Source organism: Boleophthalmus pectinirostris, unplaced genomic scaffold (assembly GCF_026225935.1).
Source record: "Boleophthalmus pectinirostris isolate CB_2022bp ecotype Guang Dong unplaced genomic scaffold, ASM2622593v1 HiC_scaffold_14, whole genome shotgun sequence".
Lineage (NCBI taxonomy): Eukaryota > Metazoa > Chordata > Actinopteri > Gobiiformes > Gobiidae > Boleophthalmus > Boleophthalmus pectinirostris.
The window spans coordinates 21,072,061-21,096,713 of record NW_026571047.1 but is presented as its reverse complement, the minus strand read 5'-3'; the positions used below and the strand labels follow the sequence as shown (position 1 = coordinate 21,096,713).

General features: G+C 37.2%; 1 protein-coding gene across 1 annotated transcript in view; it reads right to left on the bottom strand.

The window, feature by feature from the left end:
* LOC110154254 (protoheme IX farnesyltransferase, mitochondrial) overlaps positions 1–24,653 on the bottom strand; it is a 40,780-nt gene that overhangs the window by 6,426 nt on the left and 9,701 nt on the right. Inside the window, exon 5 of the mRNA XM_020918232.2 lies at positions 1–27. This exon is cut by the window's left edge and continues 44 nt beyond it. Coding sequence (XP_020773891.1) covers positions 1–27 — 27 coding nt within the window. The remainder of the gene's footprint in view (positions 28–24,653) is intronic.

The following is a 24,653-nucleotide window of genomic DNA, read 5'->3' as shown; positions in this document are numbered from 1 at the left end:
GTTGGAGTCAAATGGGACCTCAAAGTACTGTGAAAGAGAAAAAGAAATGTGTTTAACTGAAATGCCAAAGAGCTTTTAACATCAAAAACTACAATTGGCAACAAAGGTTTCAAAGGTGGTCATCTGGACAAAGTTTTTAAGCGCAAGATATTTCTACTTCTATGGTTTTTCAATTGTTCTCAAGAATTAAAGATGTATATTTGGTGGTTTTGAAAGAAATTATAGGCAACCATCTCCAAAAGTTTTACTACCATCAAAAAGTAGTAACAAATTTGAACTATCCTGACTTTTTGAGAATTTGATACACTCTAGATCCAAGGATATTCGTGAGGTTATTGACCAACAATTTCAAGTAATTATAGTTTAGCCAAACAGATTTTGTTGCACAATCTCCTCCAGTTTTCTTGATCTAAATGTTTTGAATCTGTAGCAAAACTTTATTTCAGTCTTCCTGTAAATGTAATGAAAGTCCAATATTACCTAAAATCAGCAATCTTTTTTGTTATTTTGCACTTTACTTTTAGACCCAGCCAACCCAACCGCGCTGGCACAATACAGTTTTCCAATTTCACTGACCAAAATCCACTTCCTAGATTTACTAACTTGACACAACAGCTCCGCTCTGGTCGCCTTTCTATAAACATCTGGAGAGGCATGGTCGGGCTAACCCTCTGAACCGAAGCCTGGGTGCAGTTTGGGAGGTGCAAGGTGGCTAGCCCGCGCCGCGTACAGCTATGTGAAAAACTACTTATCCTCTCCTTTTTATGATCTGGTCTGGAGGAGTGCGCTTCAAAGTACTCCCATGAGATCTGCAATGTGTGACTAAAATACAAACACATGCGGTGCTAAAAGGCAGGAACTGGCTAATCTACGTGCTAGTGTTGGTGGGTGCCTCCCGTAAGAGATTCTAATGATAAAACCAGATAACGTGCCTCCGATGTGTTCTATTGAAATCCATCTTCTCTGATATACGGTTCATAAAAATATCCAATAAGCACATCTAAAATCCACTTTTCTCTCCCTAAACCTCCGTTGTCTAAATTTATTGCAGATGTGTCATTGAAAGGCCAGAATAATATTAAAAAACCTTGGCAGAAAGGATTGCGTTTCATATTCAAGAGCTCCATTTTACAGTAAATGGGCAAAATATGCAGGCTAATCGTGTGCAGACAAAAGCAAAACAAAACTAAATAAAATATCACACGCTACGGCGATTTACGAGTTTTCATCCATTTTAAAATTACTTTAACGTTTCCAGTGTTGATCTTTGAAGCTCTATTGTGTCGGTGATGTTTGGATTGAGTTTATTCTGTGTTTTTTAACCAACACAGTTCAAGAGTAGCCAACATCTGCGTTCATCCTGACTTTTCGCTACAAGTTGAAACTTTGACAAACTACAGCAGCCTCAGAGGGTCAAAGTTCAAACAGCCATTAGATTTACTGACTACGTAAAGTGTAAACGTGATCTATTTGTGAAATCTGGAGTAATAGACATGCTACCTTAGTCTCCAAGAATGCATGATCCTAGTTATTACTGTCATTAATGGGAAAGTTTTCCAAAAAATGAAGAAAAAAATGGATACAATCTCAAATTCTAAAACGATACAAAGAGGTAACTTTCTGGAGGTGGCACATTAGCTGCATGATTCCATGGAAATAGAAACCATACGTTCTATATGGAGATGGATATGTTTTACGAGTCAGGTGTGTGGAAATGCAATCCCATTACATACTATGACTTCAAGATGTCCCCACCAACAATCAGAAATAGGCTTTTGCTTCCTGACATGTTCAACAATTAACGCAAATGGTACTTCTTTGAAATTACCTAAAGGTGCACTGTGTAACATTTCTAGTGGATGGTCCAATGTCATTGCTTTGTCTAGTATCTATCATGAAGGAGACAAGCACTACGCTACATTACAATTCAGATCTGTGGAGGGTCGCCCCTATTCATAGAAGGAATTATTGTATTTTTGAGTGATAGAAACACGTGTAATGAATAAACTCTATGAATGCTTGATGGTATACCATGTTAGCCAGGCTGGTGCCACCTAGTGCCTCGGCTCAATTTCATTTCTCTCCAGTGACTAGGTCAGGAATCAGAATATACTACACTGTTCGCAAAACCCCGGAAGTGCAAATTCAGGCACCAGCCAATCAGAGAAGAGCCATATATTCTGTGTTGTCAACGATTCCCGAGATCGAGGATTTAAAGTCGGAACAAAGAGAATGTTTGGTGAATTTTATCAACGGGAAAGACGTTATTGCCCTTCTTCCTACGGGATTTTGGAAAAGCTTAATATACCAGTTAGTCCTGTTAGCGGTGCATTACATAGCGATCAAATAGCAGAGATTGGTTAAATAAAAAAAGTACCTGCCTACTATTGAGCGAACAAATTCTAACACTGCGAGGTCAGACACTTTCTACGAAGTGAAACCAGCTGATGAATCAGGCTAATACCATGGAACATTCCAGGTAAATCAATAACATCTCCAGGGGGCAAACCCTCCACCACAAAAGTTGCTCAGTGCACCTTCAAACTGTAACTTAATAAATTCACCCTCATACGTTATACGTAGTAAAGTTACATATCTGTGCTTTATGGAGTGGCCTGTGTCGACCTGCAGCTGTGTGGACTGCAGTGGGACTCCAAGGCCGAGCGAGGTGTTAATTCTATTTCCTGGGTCAGGAAATGCGTCAAAGGTCAGAGGTCAGGAGTTAAGAGAGCCACTTTGTAGCAGAGCCAGAGCAACAAGCAGCTAGCAGCAAGCGGGCTCAGGGCCAAGCTCCGAGCAGCACGGCACATAAAGGCTCCACTTAGTTTCCAATAACATCATCGATTGTAAAGCAGTTGTTGTGAAAAGCGCTGCCTGTGCATTGTGACAGCCGGACTTTGGTCTCAAATGAAACCACTGTTTGGACAAGGCTCTGTGTTTGTGTGTGCATGTGTGTGTGCACGTGAGTGTGTGTGCATAGAACCTGATGTTATAGGGCTGTAGAATATGGCAAATATATCTAACTGCAATTTTTAAGAAAAGTTTTGTGATTGTAATTTATGTTTCACTATCAAAATGTTAGTCAGAATGGCATAATTAGAACATATAAAGGCTTTAAGATATGAGACTGAAATAAACATCAGTAAAAACGATGGAAAATTCAACTTTAAAACATGTAGGGATCTAAAATATGTGGTTACTAAGGTGTGTTGTTTAAAGAGAACATTACTGGCAGCTTTCGCAACCATTAACAAATGCTATTTCAAATCTATTGTGTTCTTACAGCCTTCATCAACAGGGAAGAGGAGGACTTTGGTCTGAAATAAAACTATTATGTTTGGGTAAATATATAAATATATTTTGCAATCACAGTTCCACTTGTAGTGCATATTTCACATACAATTTGTAGAACACATTGTTTCTGAAGTATTTGCAGAAGTTGTTGTTTGTAACCACTTCACTTGCAATTTGAAAGTGTTTACTCTGGCAGCCGTACACAATAGAGAAGAGGACTTTGGTCTGAAATAAAACTATTATGTTTAGACAAGTCACTGACGTCAGGCCTCAACAAATCAATAAAATATTTTACTGTAACTTCTTGACAACCCAGTGATGTCCAGTCGATTGTATCTGTAATATATGCATTCAATTTTGTTAATTGTTTGCAATCACAATCCCGTTCACAGTGCACATTTAATACGCGCCAAGAAGCATCAACATTGAGAGAGGATTGAAACGGAGGACTGAAATAAAACTTTTGATAAGGCTTTGCCTGTGAGGAGCTGAAATGTAGTTTTTTTGTGCAGTCTTATTATAATTGTCTTATTATTTTATTTATTTGTGTATTTAATATGAACATAGCAGTTATATTGGACAAACCAAATGCATTGTTTCAAAGTGTTACAGCAGGAAATGCTCATTTTAAATTCTCTTCATGCTCTTATACTATTTGTGATAAAGCACAGGATCATTCTAAAACTGTTCAGGAGTCCAGTCTTGTCCGGTCAACAGGATCTTTTTTCAATATCGATATCTGCTTAAATGAGTATCTACTTTAAATAGCAGTTTTAGTATAGATTAGATGAGTTTAGATTAGTATCTGATTTTTGATACTTAGTGGTTGTTCTATCACAGTTTGTTTGTTCCTCTGAGTCTACTATAGCTGTACATCTGGTTCACATCAGTCAGCCTTTCAGCTCTATGCATTATTATTTACTCCCTGCACATCCACGACGTGTTGTAGCGGTGGCATTAGAATAATTGGGCCGTTCGTGTTTATAGGTGCTTGGGAGCGTTGTCACGGTAAAGTGCAAAAATTGCAAATCAGCAAGTTGGAAATGGATGGCGTGACACGGAATTATGCACGTTTACACCAACATTAGGCTGGATGTACGAGGTAATGGACTGCATTTGTTGATAATGGCCATTGGAGCAGTAAGTACAGAACATAAAGATGGGCCTATAGTATTTATACACCAAAATTAAATTTGTAAAAATAAGCCAGACAAAGACAAACTTGCCCACGATAGTCCATTATGGGTCTACAAAAGAGTTAATAGTGTTGTTGTTGTTGTTGTTGTTGTAAAATATTGATGATTTTTGGCTATTCCTGACGCAAAAGCCTTTGGTCCAGGCTTATCTTTTTCATTCTTTTCTTATATAATGTGCATTTGTGGATGGGGAGAGACCTGCTTCATGAAGATGATGTTGACTTTGTCTGGAATGTTCCACAGAATGGGATTAAACTGACCCAACCTTGTAGCAGTAAAACACATGTAATTCAATAAATGTGGAATCAGTGTAATTTCATATTGTGAAATATTCAGGTGAAAAAAAAAAAAAACATCTCTAAGGAGACAGGCAATTGTGGTAACTCCATCAAAAAAGTACACCTTTAATAAGTCATCATAACGTCAATCTGTTTGGAAACAGTTTAAAGTTCTCATGGAAAAGGTTCCAATCCAATATCCATTATTGGGCTAATTTAAACCAGACGTCTGCTCACTTGTTTATTAGGTGAATATTGCAGTCGGGAATCGTAGCCAACTGTTGATTCAAATTGGCATCTTAAAATGCACAAGCACAAAAATGTCTGCTTTTGATACACAGTTTAATTCAATCAAAATCTCGGAAAAGGCCCATACTTAGTGTTGAGGTCCAGCTTGAGACGTCTGCAAAGAGGCGTCCGGGGGATTTAAAAAACGGAAGTGAGTGCTGCTTTTAATTAGAGCCCCAAACACATGTACATGCTCACACAAAGCCCGTAACTGTAGGAACAATTATCTGCCAGATGACGAGCAATGGGAAAGAGACCAAAGTGCGAAACCGAGGAGCGGGGGAGTTCTGCTCGAAACTTCACCCAAATCAAAGACAAGACGTGATCACTGCCAACCGCTAAGGCTCCATTGATAACAGGCCACAGGGAGCCACTTCCTATTGTGGTTTAAAGTGGGGCTGCGGGTTACAGTTTATAGAGATATTAAACTAAGAAGCCTTTGGTAGGGAGAAGAGAAGAAAGCAGTTGCAGAGATGAGATGATATTTGGCAGTTTTAATGGGATTTTGGACAGGGTGAATTACTTCTGTTGAGGTAAATATTTGCGTTGTTGAATTGTTTCCATAAGCAGGAAAAGTTTTGTGAAGCAACATTGTTTGATTTCAATAAACCACATGGACAAAGAGGTCAAGAATCTTCAAAAATGTTTTTGTTTTGTACGTCAGCATAAATACAAATTATTATTTCACCAAAGAAATTGAGCTTTGCTTCAGCCGTAGATGAGCTGTCAAAGTTGGAGATATAATTTGGTGAAAGTTTTAGATGTGGGCAAAAGTAAAGTCTTTGATAAGTATTTGGACAACTGTCAAGGAGGTTTTGATGATGCTTTGTCTTGTCATATAAAGAATAGTAAAATGTCTTGACTATGAAAGAATCTGAAGAGTTTACTTGCAAAAACAGATGAGTGTAGTGGTAGGTAAGATGACAAAAAAATGATGTACTATTCTATATAGTACTATTGTACTATTCTTAGAGCAAAATTATAATTTAGATTTTTTCCACAATTTATGTTTTCTTAGTATCTGCTTCAGTCTTTAAAAAAAGCATTGTGTAACTTTTCTGGTGAAGGGTTTGTCAAATATTTTTTGCCATGGAGGTGTTATTGCTTTGTCTGGAATGTTTGACAGTATGGTTTGTAACCATTTCTATCTTCATGGAGACCAAACTCGACCAAGTTACAGCTCAGATCTGTGGAGAGGCAACCCACTCACAGACAGAATGCCTGTTTTTCTATGTATTTTTAATTATAAAAAAATGTAATAGAATAAATGGAAGGTAGAACTGTTTAATAGCATACTGTAGAACATATTCATCGAAACAAGCAGGTGACTGAGCCTCAATCAAAACTAGCTAAAGCCATCTGCTCTTTCTAAAAGTGTACTCTTCACTGTGATTGGTTAAACTCACCGAAGAGAATCACAAGGACTGGGTGGAGGAAAGTATCTGAGTTTGAGCATATTATTAAACAGAAAATCACAATTAAATTGTTATAACATATCGCCTAACCCTAGATAAGTACCAGATAACTGAAAGCTTGCAGTTTGGTCCTTGTGTGTTCAAAAGCCAAATGAATTTGACTGTAATACAAATATTGGTCCATTCACTGAACATGATTTTCACTGACAGTAAAGTAGAAGATTGTAACAAAAAGAAATTGAAGTGGAGATCTCCGTTTTGGCAATTTAACAGATTTTCAAACGTTCTATTCTTGTAAGCCTGTTTTGTTGATAAATATATTCAACATTGTCATCCGAGTTACCTTTGTGCACTCTTGCTTCACTCTAAACTAAAGTAATGCCGTAACCCTGGTTCAAAGTGACGAGCCTTGTGTGTTTACTGGAGTTTGAGACATGGGCCTAAACACAGACGCACAGCACAAACAGCACAGCAGCTGCATGGCCCGACTTCAGAGGGACCAGAGCGCCTTTAAACAGCGCGGCGCCCCCTTCTGTCCACTCGGGCCCCAGGTGCTCTGAGCCCAGCCAAAACAAAGGCCAGACTCATCACCTGTCAGACTCACCTGTTTGTACGGGCAACATGAATAAGGGACCCTTGCTGTACGCGCATTCAAGTCGAGGAATAAAAGTAAACAGGAAAACTTTGAACTATAGCTGTGATGTGATAAAAGATTTACCCAAACTATAGCCTAGTTTCAAATGAAAGCATGTTTTGAAGTAAAAGAGTTTTGAAGTCCGAAACAAAAAAAGTACTACAATGGGGCCGCAAAATCAAAATCAATTTGAAAATGCAATTTGAGTTGGATACTCGGCCTTAGTGTACTCTCCGATACCCATACCAGTCCAATACTCTGCTTCTTTACAGTACACACTATGACTATTAAATTTTGTATGCAAGTACAAGAGCAAAAAATACATCTAATAAAAGGCTATTCTTGAAGAAAAGTTACAAGAATAAATACGATTTTGAGGACTGAAGTATTTATTTAATCTGCTCTGAGTGTTAGTATTAGCATTAACTACAGACATCAACAACAGCTGCTTGCATTCTGGAAAATACAGATTAGATTTGGATCGGTGATTTGGTCTGAGTTCCGATACTGACACCTGAAAAATGTGTTGAATCAGCGCTTTTGTAACTGCAGTTTCAACCTCTACAAAAGAAATTCATTGCTTTATCAGTTCAGAATTCAGTCTTCCCTCAAATATTTTGGAGTTGTATACAATATGCACTCTGACCAGATACTTGACACAGAAATAACTTAGATTTTTTTTTTTTCTTTTCAAAACCGTGCAGCCCAAACATGCTAGTACATACAAGCCATTTGAATCAAGCCAAGTCAATGTCACGAAACACTGCACCCGTCTGCCAAGTCACTCCTCATGGGTTTGTGACACATGCAAAGGAGCTGTCCCCGCAAACCTGTTTAACAATCTCTGAGTCTTCATTAAACAGTCAACACCAACTGATTCACAGATTCACAACAAAGCCTAAAGATTTTCGGATGTTGGAAATTACAAGCTTCGTGCGATGAGTTAAAAGGTGGAGGTTGAGTGACACACGTGGTATTCGCTCTCAGCTGCGTGCATCTGAAATGACCAATCAACACGAGCGGAAAACAGGAAATACTTGGCAACGAAGTGACACCAAAATCTGACAGCATGCAATCTGTAGAAGTAGGTTAACGACAATATGCGTTGAAATTTGTGTTGTTGAGTTTTCATTCATCAGAAAAGTGCAACATCAGGTGTCATTATTAACTTTATATACAGCTATTACACTTGAATTGTTATTTGAGAATATTCTATGATATTGAAAATAAAATGACTAAAATGTGAGCTTTATGGATTAAAGTATGGCATGTAAGTATGTGTTTTGGTAGACTTTTTACATTTCTCTAATGAAATAAAATACAAAAGATCTGAATGTGTTTTGAGGGGCTACTGACAAAAAAGAGGAATGGAAACTAGGGTTGTCAAAAGTAATCAGATACTAAACAATACTCCAAACAGTACTGAAAATAGATACTCAATTTAACAAGTATTGATACTCAAAAACTCTGAAAACTTTTGAGCCATCTTGAACTTTCTCAACACCAGTATAGGACCACATGATAACTTAAAGAAAGCACGATCATACTACTATTTTGTGTGAGTGTTTTTTTGTTTGTTCTTTCCCATCATTGTGATATAAAATTTTAGTACTGTGACTAATTGAAACATAACTTTCTTAATTCAGAAATTTACAAGCAGATTTACAAATAGATGTGTGAAATAAAAAGTATTCTTTGGTAAGTTTGGGTCAAGTTTTCCTTTGAGAAGTGCATGTTTAAGTGGCTGTGCTCTTCTCTTCGTCTCAGTGGTGGATGTAAAGCTTTTGGCCCAGGTTCAGCTGGCACGGCACGGCCTCTGATTAATGCTCTGAGTGTGGGACAGTGAAGTGCTAAACTGGCCTCATGTTAATCAGCCAATTACCTCTGCCCCTCTGCTAATCAGTCCCATTGGCTGTGAGGAGACGGGGAGCTCGCTGCGCAACTGCCCCGTCAAAACATTCACTGATGAACTCTGGAAATGTGCTCAGATGTTTAGGGGAAAAAAACTAGGGATGGTCATAGGCTTGTCATGATAATTTCTTTATCCATTTCCATATATGAAAGTTGGAACAATATGTTAAATAATACCCATGTTATGGGTCTATATTTATTGTGTGTACAATTTATTTTGCAAAAGTGGGGCGATTTTTATTTTTGATGTAATACCATTGAGCTGTAGAGGGTTGAAAATGTAACTTCTAGCTTCTTCTAGCTGGATATTGGTTCATTCTGTTATCTATTTGTTGGAGCTTATTGCTTTTTAATGATACTGTCTATTTAAAAATGGTTTATTGACATTAACCTGCTTTATTTTTATTTTGACAGCGGCATAAAGTAGTTTCAATATTATTGTTTATCGCAATACTTCTCTGTAGTAATATATCATGCCATGAAATTTGTTATCGTGACAGACCTAGACGGTCAAAGGTCAATATATGGCTGTGCTAATATTATTATTATAATATAGTACTGGTGATCTCAGGGGATGTTTTTATGTATCATGATGGTATAAAATGTTAGCCAGGCTGGCGCCACCTAGTGCCTCCGCTCAATTTCATTTCTCTCCAGCAACTAGGTCAGGAATCTGAATACACTAGAGGTTACACACACAGGTTTGCAAGAACCCCAGAAGTTGTAGACCGCACATCGGCCAATCAGTGAAAGCTGTGAAGCCATGTAGTCAAACTCAAGCGCCTGTCTGGGTCCCTTTTGTGGTTCAGCACAACAGTAAACAAAGCGGTCGAGATGGATGTAAACGAAGCCATACATTCTGTGTTGGCAAAGATTCCCGAGATCGAGGATTTAAAGCGATTGAGAGACAAAGAGAATGTTTGGTGAATTTTATCAAGGGGAAAGACATTATTGCTCTTCTTACCACGAGATTTCAAATCAAATAGCAGCATTGGGTTGAATAAAAAAAAAGTATCCACCTACGGACAAATCTTAAACCTGCGAGGTCAGACAGTTTCCACAAAGTGAAACCAGCTGATGAATCAGGCTAATAAAATGTCATACATGGGTTGATTTATTTTTTTTTCTACAGATCTTTTCTATTACATTAGAAGATTAATCAAGATGAGGTGACTGTAAACATTATTAAAGTAAAGTTATAACTTATAAAAAGTAATGTACAACAACTTATATGTGATTATTTTTCTCAATTAGTCAATTTGTGAGCTTAAAGGTGCATTGGGCAACTTTTCTGGTGGAGGGTCCGTCACTTGCTTGTGTCCATGGAGATGTTATTGTGTTGCCTGGAATGTTCTCTACACAGATCTGACTTGTAATATAGCCTATAGTGTCTCCCTTGAGAGAGACACTATAGGTTTAATCTCTACCGTGGAACATTCTAGACAAAGCAATAAAATCTCCATGAAGACAAGCCGATGACAGACCCTTCACCACAAAAGATACGCAATGCACCTTTAACTTACAACTTTACTTTGGCCTCGTCATGGACTTTAAACTCTTGCCAGATAGCAGGAGCATCAGAAGTACTACTTGTAAATGTAGTAGTAGTGTTGGCAGCAGTAATAATAGTATCAACTGTAGTAGTCCCAAAAGTAGTAATCGGAAAATACATGGGCATACAAGTGAGCTGACAGCCTAAAGGGATTGGAACAAAAATATATAAAAAGTTATGACATATATAATAATAATAATCATTGAAGTTTAGAGGCCACTTCATCAGCAACATAAAAAGATCTTTGTTTTTAGTGTGCGTCAGAAGACAGATGAGCACTGTCTGTTCTTTTAGTGGAGTTTGTCTGTAGTGTCAGCAGCAGGAGGCCTTTGAAGAAGAAGCTGTTTGGAGGTGACGCCATTTTGGATCACGCATTCTTAAGAGCTCTGTGCCATGCGTTGTCATAGCGAATTACGGGGATCATCATTTATGCTGCTTTGTGACTGTGCCATACTGCCTCCTAGTGAGATGGAGGACTCAAGTTACCGCCCAAACCCTTGGCAGAAGCTTTGAGGTTGGTAGAGGATATTTTTGGATGGTAAATCATGTAATATTTCATTTTGATCCTGGTTTTTGTGAGAAATAGGCCGTATTTCAACAGAGTGTCCGCTTTCAATATTTAAATTTAGCTTTTTCTTTTCTCTAAAGATGTTAAGTGTAAACTTTAAAATTCACAAAAATTCAACTTTAATAATCACAAGGGCAATTGTTTTAACCTCCAATATGGTTACAAAAAACTGCATTGAAACTTAAAAATAAATTGTGAATCATGGCAATTCAACTATTAAAAACTATGTACCGTATTTTCCGGGCTATTGGGCACACTCTTAAGCCTCTAACCCCATCTAAAAACGACTGTGCGCCCCACAATCCAGAGTGCCCTATACACGAATCCACTCAGGCAGTCACACTCATCACTCCACACGGACGAGGAACGGAACGGAGGAACGAACCGAAAAAGCGAGTATAATGAATGTGCCACTTCTAAACACAACTGAACAACTGAGTCACTGCGAACACGCTGACAATCCAGCGGTCCCAGACAGCACCCTCCCTACACGCCACAACTGAACAAAGCCCAGAGTCACCGTGAATGCGCCGAACAAAGTCCCACTGACCCATCCAACTGTTGTGTTTCCTTTAAAGTCCGGTGCAGTTTATATCTGAAAAAAGATTGAAAATAGACCATTTAATGACAGTGCACCTTATAATCCAGAGCGCCTAATAGTGCAGAAAATACGGTAATTTGGTTAGAATTTTTCACAGTATGGCATTAAACTCATCTGTCTCCATGACGATAAGCAGGTAACACCAACAGGCCAATGCACTGCTCTTTTGTTTCTCTGCTTTTTGTTTTGTCTAGCAATAAAACACCCATAATTTAATAAATGCAAGACAGACAAGTCTAATGCCATATTGTGGGACATTCTGGCCAAAGCAATAACATCTCTATACAGTGCCCCTTTGACAAAATTACAGCCATATTGTATAGTGCAGTCCTGCAGTACAATGGAGTCACGGCAAGGTTTAGTAGTAAGAAAAGTTCACATTCTTGCCTTCGTTTGTTCTGCTTCCAAATATAATATAGACAAACTTTGGATATTTTCCCCGACAAATACGACAAGAAACAGAACCCAAATCCAAGGACTGTGTGTGGTCATTTGCTTATAGAGAAATAAACAGCCTTTTCCTCCATTGGCAGAAATTCACAAATATCTGAGAGGGTGCGACTGACATGACAAGAGGTTGACGGGTTTTCAACAGCTTGGTCCAGTTGAAATAGGCCTTGTGTACAACTGTGTATATTTAAACACAATGTAGGTATTTCGATTTTTCCTTTACAGCTGTGTCCAACCGCATACAACCAGAAGAGTGTTTGGGTCTGAATGACTGACTGTGGTTCAACAAGTGGGCTATTGAACTACAGAAGATGTTGAAAAATACACGGGGTGATAATTAGCTGTGGTAATGAGTGGTATTGGGTATTAAGGCTCTTTCACTTGACAGATGATGTCCGCACTTTGCTTGTCATTCATCGGACCATTCAAATCAAAATGAGAGAGAAAAGACTTAGGTGAGTGTCTGGGAGTGTCTAAAGATAATTCAAGGCTCAAGGGTGATTAAACCGCAGGCCTGTCACGATATCGACTTATGGTTCAATATATGAAAGCTGGAACAATACTTTTTGGGGGTCAATATTTATTTTTCTTTGTTCTAGCGGGAAATTATGGTTATTTTTCTGTGCTACAACTAGATTTGACATATCAAAGGTTGAGTTATGAACTTCTATAACTCATTACGAATAGAAATTAATGATTTAAAGGTGCATTGTGTAACTTTTCTGGTGGACAGTCTGTCAAATTATAATTTGTTTTGTTTTTTTTTCCCGTGGAGATGTCATTGCTTTGTCTCGAAAGTTTCACAGTACGGCATTAAACCTTTCTATCATCATGGAGACCAAACCAGACCAATTTACAGGTCAGATCTGTGGAGAGGCAACCCCGCTCTCTGTCAGAATGCCTGTTTTTCTTGGTATTATTGAGCTGTAAATTCATCTGTAATTGAATAAATGTAAGGTAGATCTTTTTAATGTCATATTGCAGAACATTTTAAGCAGAGCAGGTGATGGACCCCCAACTGAAAAGCTGCACAGTGCACCTTTAAGTGTTACAATCGGTTATGTATGTTTGCAGTTCATATTTGTACATTTAGAATAGTTTTTGGGGATAATTCTGTTTTAAGGTTCAGTTTAAGTATTATTGTTTATAGTCTATATTTATTTCAACTATTTCGCACTTCAAAATTTGTTATAGTGACAGGCCTATTAAAATGGTGAATAAATTTAGAAAAATATAAAGCAATATGGTACAGAAGAAAGTGTGTTTGTGGAATTATATGACAGTCCCTGAAGATTAAATGCACTTGCTGCAACAATAACACTTAGGGTAGGATGTAAAGACGGTAGTAATTGTATGGCGGTGAGTAATAGTTAGCTCATGTTATTTGGAACTGGACTTTAATGCATTCATTTTCCAGAGAGGTTGATTTGAAGTCTTCATTTATGAATATTTTTATTATTATTAAACAGCATTATTCATTTATTTATTTACATTTACAAACATATATGAATCTAATTTGCAAACAACAAAAGATAACTTTAATCCTGACTGCAGGGATTGGTATGCAAGATAAGAGCAGCATCAAAAGACCAGATGAATAAGCAGTATCAAGACCTCTCCCTTGTGATCGATCAATAAGGATATCTGAGCGCCAGCATTCAAAAAAGACTGCTTATTTCAAGTACTGAGACGTTACCGGGTAGAGAGTGGAGAAGCAAAGCAATAGGAGTAAATAATTGAATGAGTAGACATGAACCCTATTTGCCTGAGCAAATTGAAGGAGATTGAATAGAGTTTGTTCTCTCACCGGTTTGATTGCGCCCAGGAGAGCTACTGCCACTTCAACTGTCATCGTGTTATCTTTTGGACAGGTTCCTGAGTCTTCTACCACCTGTCCCGTCATAGTAACAGACACTTAATTGACGGGAGGTACCCAAGAGTCTGAAAGTGAAAATGTGAAGAGAGGAACCTCAAGGGGGAATCAAAGTTTAGGCTGAAATCTGGACTGACAATCTCCGCTCACAATAAAGAGGATGGATAAGTTGCAAAGGGAGAGAGTCTGAACACTAAGTTATTCACACTCAAAATGGGTTTCCTTCAATCAAACTTGGACAAGTGAAGATAGACACCTTTTTAATATAAAATATATAAACACTTTTTTATTCTCTTTAAACTAGTTATACAAGTTAAAGGTGCACTGTGTAACTTTTCTGATGGAGGGTCCGCCATCTGCTCCATGAAGATATTATTGCTTTGACTTGAATATTCCACAGTATGGAAATAAACTTAGTTACCACAATAGAGACAAGTTAATGGTCAGATCTACGGAGAAGCAAGCATGCACATAGTTATAACTCATGTTTTCCATGGTATTTTTGCGCTATAAAGCACCTGCAATTGCATAAATGCAAGGCAGATATGTTTAATGCCATACTATGGAACATTCCATGCAAAGAAATAGCATCTCCATGGAGACAAGCAAGTGGTGGCCCCTGTACCTTAGAAGTTACCTATTGAGCGTGGCAGGACAGAGGCTTGTGACCTCTTAAACTGGTTTAAATATCCAGTTTTGAGACATTTTGGATAGTTGAGGAAATATTTAAATTACTTCAACAAAGGATCTAAGTATGTCTGATATAGTACGTCTCTGTAAACTTTGATGTCATAACATTAGAAAGCTATTTGAAGCTATGAGTCATTAAATATTATAGGACTATAGTCTGTTTTGTCTATTCTACTGCCACACCATCAAAGAAAAGACCTTTTGTGAGCCTTTAGGACCTAATAGAGGAGCTAGGACCAGACAGGAACCAACACCCAAAATAATGGTTGTCTGAGGGACAGGTGAGAGACAAGAGCACCAGCTCTTCAGACTTCAAGGCCAATGGTAAAGCTTATCATTATCAATGTCTGTGTTTAGAGCGGCACTTGAGACAGTAGAGCACAGCCAAAATGTGAAAATTTGCAAGAAAATCTGTTCGAATGGCATAAACTGCAAAACTGTAGTCTTCTCTGGTGGATTCTAGTGCAATTAAAACTAGTCCAGAAGCCAGATGTTTAAAAAAAAAAAAGAAAAAAAAAAGCATAATTTAGCATAACTTGGATAACTTGGTTTAATCTTTAATACTGACTAGGCTAAACAATAGCTACTGCCCCAATTGTGCAATTCAGTTGTATTTTATGTACAAACTTTAAAGGTGCACTGTGTAATTTTGCTGGTGGAGGGGAAACCACTTGCCTGGAAAGTTCCACAGTATGGCATATCTTTCTCCATAGAGACAAATGTGATATCAGAAAGGCAAGTTATAGGTCAAATCTGAGGATGATTTTCAAGTTTTCAAGTATTTTGGAGAAGAAAAAAAATCACATGTAAATGAATAAATGCAATTTGGATAAGTTTAAAGCCATACTGTGGAACATTCCAAAGCAAAACTATTCAGTTTCTATGACCGCAAGCAGGTAGCAGACCCTCCACCTATTTGGACACAGAAAAGGTCAATAAACAATAAACCAGAAAAGTCACACAGTGCAAATTTAAATGCTTCCTTGAATTCATCCAACCATTGAAATGCAAATTATACTTTAATTAATCTGCCAGTGGCCAGGTTTAAATTAACATCTCACATTTAATCAAATATTCAGGATTAAAGTAATTAATTTAAATGATGTAATTAAAAATAGATTACAAATTTTGTACAAGCTCACAGAATACAAGCTGTCACCCGCGTCATTGTTATCAGCGGCTGTATACTAAAGCATACAGTAACACCCAGGTTTCCAGAGGTTAATTTGCACAGAAAGGTTGGGAAAAACATTGGTCTATCTGAGCAAAGCGGTCCTCATTGTGAATGCTGCTCAGATGGGATTAAACAAGCGTGCAGTTCTGGCGCCCAGGCACGCCATAAACACTGCCGCTTTTGTTAATTATTCACGGATCTCAATATCACCAAGACCTTCCCCATTTGGTTTTAGTCAAGACACCTTCAAATAACTACTAGCTGCATTACAGTGACTCAAATTTTTTCATAATACGCAGCTTTATTCTGATGTTTTGTTTAATATTTGACATCTTAACTGTTTTAATTTGACTGTTTTCTATTTGCAATTTTAAACAAACCCCCAAAAGTTGAACAAGAACAAATGACTTACAAGAAATCTTCCAGGAGTTGTTAGCCACTGCTGTAGCTGATTGAGCTATATCAAAACATAAATCATCTGGTTAGCATTAGCGATATTTGGGACTTTTGGGCAGCTTGGCGTTTTGTTTTATGTTGTCAAAATGAACGGAAATATTTAAGCTTGACACACGAGATCATTTCTGGTTTGAATTTGGTCAGACAGCAATAAAATGCCACTCCTCCGTGAACCACTAGTTTCAATATAAATGTATGCAACTTAAAGACTTGCCTTCGAGATCCAAGAAAATACAATGAATCAGAGGTCAAGAATCTGCTTTGAGTGGAGCCACTTTGCAAAACTATTCAAAGACAAGTACTTTGTTTTTCTGCAAATAAAGCAAGAATTTGACCCCGTGTCCTGCTGTGTCAAACTCAAATGTCCGATATAACTCAGAATAAAGCCAAAATGGACAAATGTGTTTACAATAATAAGCGATGGGTGACTGATAAGCAGAAATGCAACGGAGAGGTCAACAAGGATCCAAGTATGTCTGATAGTATGTTGTGTGACTGAGTAGAATAATGTGGCGCATGTCCTTTCCCTTTTTTGTTTAATTTACTGTAAGTTTTAGTCTCTTTTCTATCCTCTTTTGGGTTACTCCATGTTTAGAACTACTCAAGTCAAGCTGTAGTCCCAGTTTAGACCAAGTTTAGACCTGATTCCTGTTTTAGAAGTGGTTTAGATTTGGTCGTACGTGAACAGACAAATATTTCCTTAAGTGGTAATTGGTGCGAAAAATGTGGTTCTTCAAAACAAAAAGGCGAAACTAAAACAAACTGCATGCCAACCTGTCATGAACATCCCCTGATTTGATGTATTAAGTGAAAATTTAAAGCTGTGACCAAATAAAGATGTGGATGAGACTAGATCTGCTATCAGCTAAATCTCCAGCCGAGGCAGATATTTAGTTTGTCCCGACTTGCTGCCTAAAAAACACACAGAAAGCTTCATTTAAACACTTAAAATGTGCAGTATGTAACTTTTCTGGTGGAGGGTCCATCACCTGCTTGTTTCTATGGATATGTCATTGCTCTACCTGAAACGTTCCACAGTATGACATTAAACAGCTCTACTTTACATTTATTCAATTACAGGTGGTTTTATAGCTCAAATTACCTAGAAAAACAGGCATTCTGACTGTGAGCAGGGTTGCCTCTCCACAGATCTGACTTGTAACTTGGTCTGGTTTGGGCTCCATTAAGATAAAAACATTTAATACCATACTGTGATACATTCCAGACAAAGCAAAAACATCTCCATGGAGAAAAGCGTTTGATGGACCCTCCACCAGAAAAGTTAAACAATGCACCTTCAAGTGTGAAAAGAATACTGCACAAACAAAACTAAACATTCTCTTATAGTATTGTGGTTAAAAATAAAAGGGGCAGTGGATCAATCTGTAATCAATTTAAAAGACTGAATTTGGGGGAAATAATCGAAACTGGCCATACATATAGGCCCAAAAATAAAAGCTTATCAGTCATCAGTTCTCGGGATTCTAAACAATCAGCATCAACCATGACAAAACCCCTATTGGTCCATCTCTAGATAAGACCTTATCTAATCTTCTTTTCTTAAAAAAAAAAAAGAAAAGAAAAACTCATAAGTTGTGATTTGTGCTATTGTTGACAATGTTTTGGTAGGAACATTTTAAAGATGCACTATGTAACCTTTCTGGTGGAGGGTCTGTCAAACGCTTTTCTCCATGGAGATGTCATTGCTCTGCTAGAAATGTTCTGTTCTACAGTATGACATTAAACAGATCTACTTTACATTTATTCACTCGCAGGTGGTTTTATAGCTCAAAAATACCTAGAAAACCATGAATAAAACAGGCATTCTGACTGAGAAGAGTCACCTCTCCACAGATCTGACCTGTAACTTGGTCTGGTTTGGTCTCCATGAAGATAGAAATGTAGGTTTAATTCCATACAGTGAACCATTCCAGACAAAGCAATAACATTTACATGGAGAGAAGCATTTGACAGACTCTCTACCAGAAAAGTTTATCTTGATGCACAAAATCATTATAATTTTTTGAATATTGTATCTGTATTGTCATATTTTGGTCTTAAAAAAAGCATGAAAATGTAGTTTGGCTCTACCGGAAAATCATCCTAAAATGTTTCTGTGCCGAGTTTATCCTTTTTCAAACTCCAGATGACGCTCTGTTTGTCTGTTGAGCAATGAGGACTGTGACACCTATAATAACCATGTTTTACCCTAAACTAAATTAGCCAGTAGGCAGGGAGGGGCCCCACCTGCCATCAGCCTGAACAGGTCACCTTCAGAGGCAGACAGCTCTATTGTGGTGAGCGCATTTGCCCAAACACGTCTGGGCACTGGTCGCGTGTGAGCGGAGGTGTGAGCTGTTTAAGTATTAGCTGCACAAAGATGACAACATGTTTAAGATCCGTCAATGAAAAGTCACGCTCTCTGTCACATCTCTAGTGTTTGTTTAGGATTTACGACAGACATCAAAAACACAACAATGGGGGAGAGACGCACAATGAACTTAAAGAGCTCACGAAATCTAAAATGCACAGGTGTGTAGTAAAATCATCGCATTGCATGATTTGGGATCAAAGAGGGAACGTGATATTAGAGGTTAGCTAATTAAAATGTTAACAGATCAAAAAGTTCTTCATAAGTGGGACGTTGATGGATTAGTAGACCTGTCAGCATGTCTATTACTTCATTGACTTGTTAAATAAATGATGAAAGGAACTGTATTTTGGAGGCTTAATATTTATTTGCACAAGCACACAATTAGTTATTTTTTGTGATATGTGCTGAAGAGGAAAGATTAGGTCATTTTGGTGATTCATGATAGAGAAGATTTAGTTCAGACTATGGTGGCACGAATACTTTCTAGAGTAGATGAATCTTTTTTTTTTTTTTTTTCATATAATTTCCTGAGTTAAAATTTCACTTATAGTTTCTAGTTTATATTTAAGCCGTATTTTTAACTTTGACTGTAACTTTTAAGTTAATGACAATATGAGGAGCAACAAAGTGAAATTTTGTTATGCCAATGTTAAGTCCATGATTTTTTTAGACTATAGGGAGGATTTTAGGCTATGGCGGGCCACCGTTAGCCAGGCTGGTGCCACCTAGTGCCTCCGCTCAATTTCATTTCTCTCCAGCGACTAGGTCAGGAATCGGAATACACTAGATGGTTTGCAAAAACCCCGGGAGTGCGAGTTCGGGCACCAGCCAATCAGCAAAGAGCCATACATTCTGTGTTGGCAACGATTACAGAGATCGAGGATTTAAAACCGGAACAAAGAGAATGTTTGGTGTATTTTATCAAGGGGAAAGACGTGATTGTCCTTCTTCCTACAAGATTTGGGAAAAGCTTAATATACGAATTAGCCCCATTAGTGGCGCATTACATACATCACGACCAAATAGCAGCGATTGGTTAATGTCGAGCGAACGAATTCTAACGTTGCGAGGTCAGACGGTTTCCACGAATTGAAACCGGCTGATGAGTCACGCTAGGCCACTGTAATCTCTTCTATTAAAGGGAAACATTTATAACAACTAAGTATTTCATTTTACCATACATGTATTGCAGCTTAAGATTTTTTTTTTATTATACTTTGATTCACCTGCACTGCGGCGATTGAGTCAGTGATTTTTATTACGCAATTTCAGTACTCTCCTTTGTATTATATTTTCAGTTTCATCTAGCATTATATCAGACTTTAAAGTTCTCATGACAGTCCTAAATGCTTGCTTTCTAAAGTGTTTGAAAATTAATAAAATACTGTCAACTACTCCAAAAAATCAGAACGAAATTACATTCTTTTTTTGAAACATGTTTTTCAGTTTGAGACCTTTTCCTTTGTATCAAATTTGAAACTTTAGAATCATGAAAATACCAGAGTGTTTCAAACTATTGCCACAAACTTTTTCATGAAGTCTATCTGAAAACTGGAAAACAGCAGATATTTCCACAGAGACAAAACAGTGAAAAATGCATGTTTGGGACAACATGGTGTCTGCCAACAAACTCTGCTCCGAGTTCCCCTTTGGTTTTTATCTGCAGGGCATCTGAGAGGTGGCTTCAGTCTGCAGCCTTTATCACAGCAAACATCTGCCTCTGTTGTAAGGGAGAAACAGCCATTCGCTCAAAGTGAAATAGGCACAAAAGACTGAAAGAAATTAACTATTTAACAGCACGGTCTGGTTAAATATTCATATTAATCCAGCCCAGGATGAGAGAAGCCTGTCGAGATTTTCTATTCAAGGCAATTAAAAGGGATTTGCATCTTTTGGCTTTACTCGAAGCGTGATAGGTCTGATCAAAACAATAACTTAAGCTGTCAATGTCAAAGGTCGTGTTGACATTTTGTTTTAACTAAGCTCCAGGAAAACGGGCTCTTAAGATGAAGTAATGACAGCACCGGGCTAATCTTGTGAGGTGATTGATCAGCCCACAACATGATCCAGAGACAGGCTTTCAAAATGTCCATTATGCAGCTACTGGAACTAATGTGACGAGAAAAGCTGTGGTCAAAAAAATAATTCTCTAGATTTTGATAGTAGCCAAAAGGAAGAAATGAAAATTGAACATGAAAGTACTAAATCTGTACTTTCTAATATGACGACAGTCCAAAAAAGACAAGGTATAAAACAGACTCTTGAGTTAGTTTAGTCATATCTCTCTACATTTTGGAGCAAAGTCAAGAATATTTACATAAACAAAAGGAAAACCAGTTAACATACGATATACCGCTTAACAATTCTATTTAAAAAATGAACTTAAACTGTGAATTTAGTTTTATTTACAGTTTACAGTGAATCGTACAGCTCATAAGGACGGCAGGGTTGGTTTGTTTTAGTTTTTTCATACCTTAAAAGGTGCACTGTGGAACTTTTCAGGTGGAGGGTCCGTCATCTGCTTGTTTCCATGGAGATGTTATTGCTTTGTCTGGAAAGTCCTGGTATGGCTTTAAATAATCTTGCATTTAATTAATAACATGAGTTTTTGTTGACTTAAAAACTTGCATTCTTACTGTGAGTGAGTGGATTCGCCTCTCCGCAGAGCTGACTTGGCCCTTTGGCGTCACTTGCTGTCTCCATAGAGATAAATAAGTGTTATGCCATGACCCTAAACCAGAAAGTTACACAGTGCACCTTAAAGTATTAAAATGTAAGTATATTTTTCGTGAAACAAGTGCATATGGATGTTGATAGAAAGTATGATAAAAAGCTCCAGAACAGCAGTGATAGTGTGTCCTCATGTTGAAGGTATTTTAAAGCGTTGTTTGAAAGCATATCTTCTATCAGAAACCTCAGTGTGGAAGCGTTTCATCATCTCTGAACAGAGGTTTAAACTGAACGGCCCTGGGCTTGGGTTACAACTAATGATGTTCTGTAGAGGTCCCCCATAACTTCACATGGGACCTTCTTGTTGAGGTAACCTTGAGAAATGGGGCCCAAAAAAAAAAAAAAAAAGTGGCAGCAAACTCTGGGAGAATACTCTGGGAGAATACAGGGAAGTATTTACATGATCAGTCTGATCAAATAAAGGCGCCAAGGGTAGTGATGTCAAGACTCATCAGTTGATTTATGATCATGATTTTTCTGTTTATAATTAGGACTCGTGTTGTCAGTTAGGATGGGATTAGGATGGGCCTAGGGATGGGCATTCGATTAAATTTTCTTCAGTTTTTTTCAATCAATTGTTGGGAGAATTAACAATTGATTTTCGATTAATCATTAATGTTTTTATATTAAAATTATCATCATTATTACTAATCTATTATTACTAGTCTACTATTACTAATCATCTGCATAAATAAACTCAACTTTACATAAATAACTTACTTTACGTATAAACCATCACCACTCTAGAGTCACATCATTCCATTTGACATTATAATGTGTTTAATGCAGCTTTGACACATTTGTTTACATTTTACAGAAACGAAAACTTAAATCCACATGGCTCATTTGCATAAACTATAAGGGGGGTTGATGATGCTGATGATGAGTCTGTTCTGAGTGTATATTGTTGTAGATGGTTCACGTTTTCAGAGATCATAAGTGTGCAGGTTTAGTGCAGCTCTTTATTTAACAGTCATTTCACTGAAAAGTCTTCCCTAGTTAGGACGAGTGTTGTCACGATTACTTATTATGAAACCACAATGATAAAACATTCTCCTTTTTTAGTAACAGAATATAATTTTCAGACACAAAATAAGCGCAGGCCTACTTCTCATTTAAAAGTTGAGACAATACAACAAAAAAATCTACTGATAATGACTAATAATCTATAGTAGGGCTGGGAATCACTGGGTCCCTTGAGATTCGATACAATACATGGCTCACAATATGATAAATTACTACAAAAGTGCAATGCCTGCAATAATTGAAATATTGCACAAGATACTCTATGATTATATTGCTGTTTTTGAAGAACCAAACACATTTTAGCAACAATATTTCTTTGTTAAACCACTTCTTGTGCAAAGTTAATAAGAAACACATCTACTTTCATCTTCAAAACTGTGAATATATCAAGTGAATTACATAAACATGTTTCGTTCCACTAAATAAGCAACAAAATTGTAGTGCACTCACGCATAAAAATGGTTAAAAAGATAACAAAAACATACTCTTTCCGATATATCGATACAGCAGCCCATGATAATAATACTATACCACCAAATTTAGTATCATGATATATCAGTATTTCAATATTTTTGTACACAGCCTAATGTCAGAAGAAGTGTCTTGCCTCGTGACATATTTTGGGACAAAAAACGACCAATTTCCAGCCTTGTATCATTTGTCGGAAAAACTTTTAATAAGGAAAAATATCTTCAATGTCTCAAGCGTCAAGCGTTTTTCCATCCCAAATACATATTTAGTGTCACTTAAAAGAACATTTCGAAAATAGTGCTTTGGGTGATTGACAAATATTTATTCAAAAGGTATTTAAAGAGGAGCAAATGCCACTGGAAATTATCTGTTTGACATAAAGATGAAGGAAATGGGACTAAAAATAACACTTCACTTGGACATATTCAAATGATGCAGCCTTCAGAACACAGTATACAAGAATACACAGCCTAAAAAGCACTATATTTTTAAACTAAGTCTGAGCATAAGAGCAGTGCTAATGACAATACTCATATATACAGAAAGTTAATCAACCTGCAGCCATGAGGTACAATGGTAAAGAATAAGGATAGGGAACAATAACTGAAATATTGTGATATTGTATCGTCAAAAGTCTCACAATAATATCGTGGGCTGTCACAATATATCGAATTACAAGTTTCTTTGCTTAAGTACATGGATTTATAGTAGCAACAGCTTGTAAACGTCAGAAACTACATATCCCATGATTCATTTCAGCGCAGACAACATGAAGAAATATGTTTTTTATTTGAATTCTTGGGATTATGAAAGTAATAATTCACGTCAAAATCTTGTCATGGTATTTTAAAAGCAAAAACGTGTCACATCTACAATTTTATTAGATTCTCCAAAATATCGTATTAAATATCGTACCATGAGAGGCATATCGTGATAATATCGCACAGAGAGATTTGGATATCGTTACATCCCTAGTAAAGAATTTGTAAGACAGGAACAGCTTTTTTTGTATTTTGTATACAGCTTTGGAAAATACATTATTGCATTTTGGGTTTTTGGGTTTTGATTTACAAATATTGCAATTATAATTACACTGACAATTTATGTATTTATGTAAATGCATACAGGAGCAACATGTGTTAAATGAAGACTGACATACAACTGTTAGACCTTGTTAGTCATAGTAACAGGCCACAGTATGAAACTTTTTTAGCCAAAAGCAATAGACAAAAAATAAAAGCATGTGTTTTTGTTGTTGTTGTGATCAGTTTCTTCTTGTGTTTTTTTTTTTTTTTTTTTCCACTGACATGCCGACCTTCAGAAAATTACATACTATAAAGAATTGTAGTCAATTTTCAAACTGTGACCATTCAAACCACAATTTGAAGTCCACTGTATCTTTGCGTAATGTTTAGTATTTACTTATTTGATGAAATTTGATTGATTTGATAAAATTATAAACAAAATACGCGACACTAAAAACCAAAAAAACTGCTATTTCAAAGTGATCATAATAAATCTTGGAGCCCGGCTGACAACCCGAAGCAATAACAAATAATACATGTCTGGACAGGAGCACAGAAAGGGGATGGGTGTAAAGGTGGGGGGGCGTGCGAGGGCCCTACGATGCGTGCCAGTTTCGAGACAGCTCACCAGGACACAAAGGAAAACC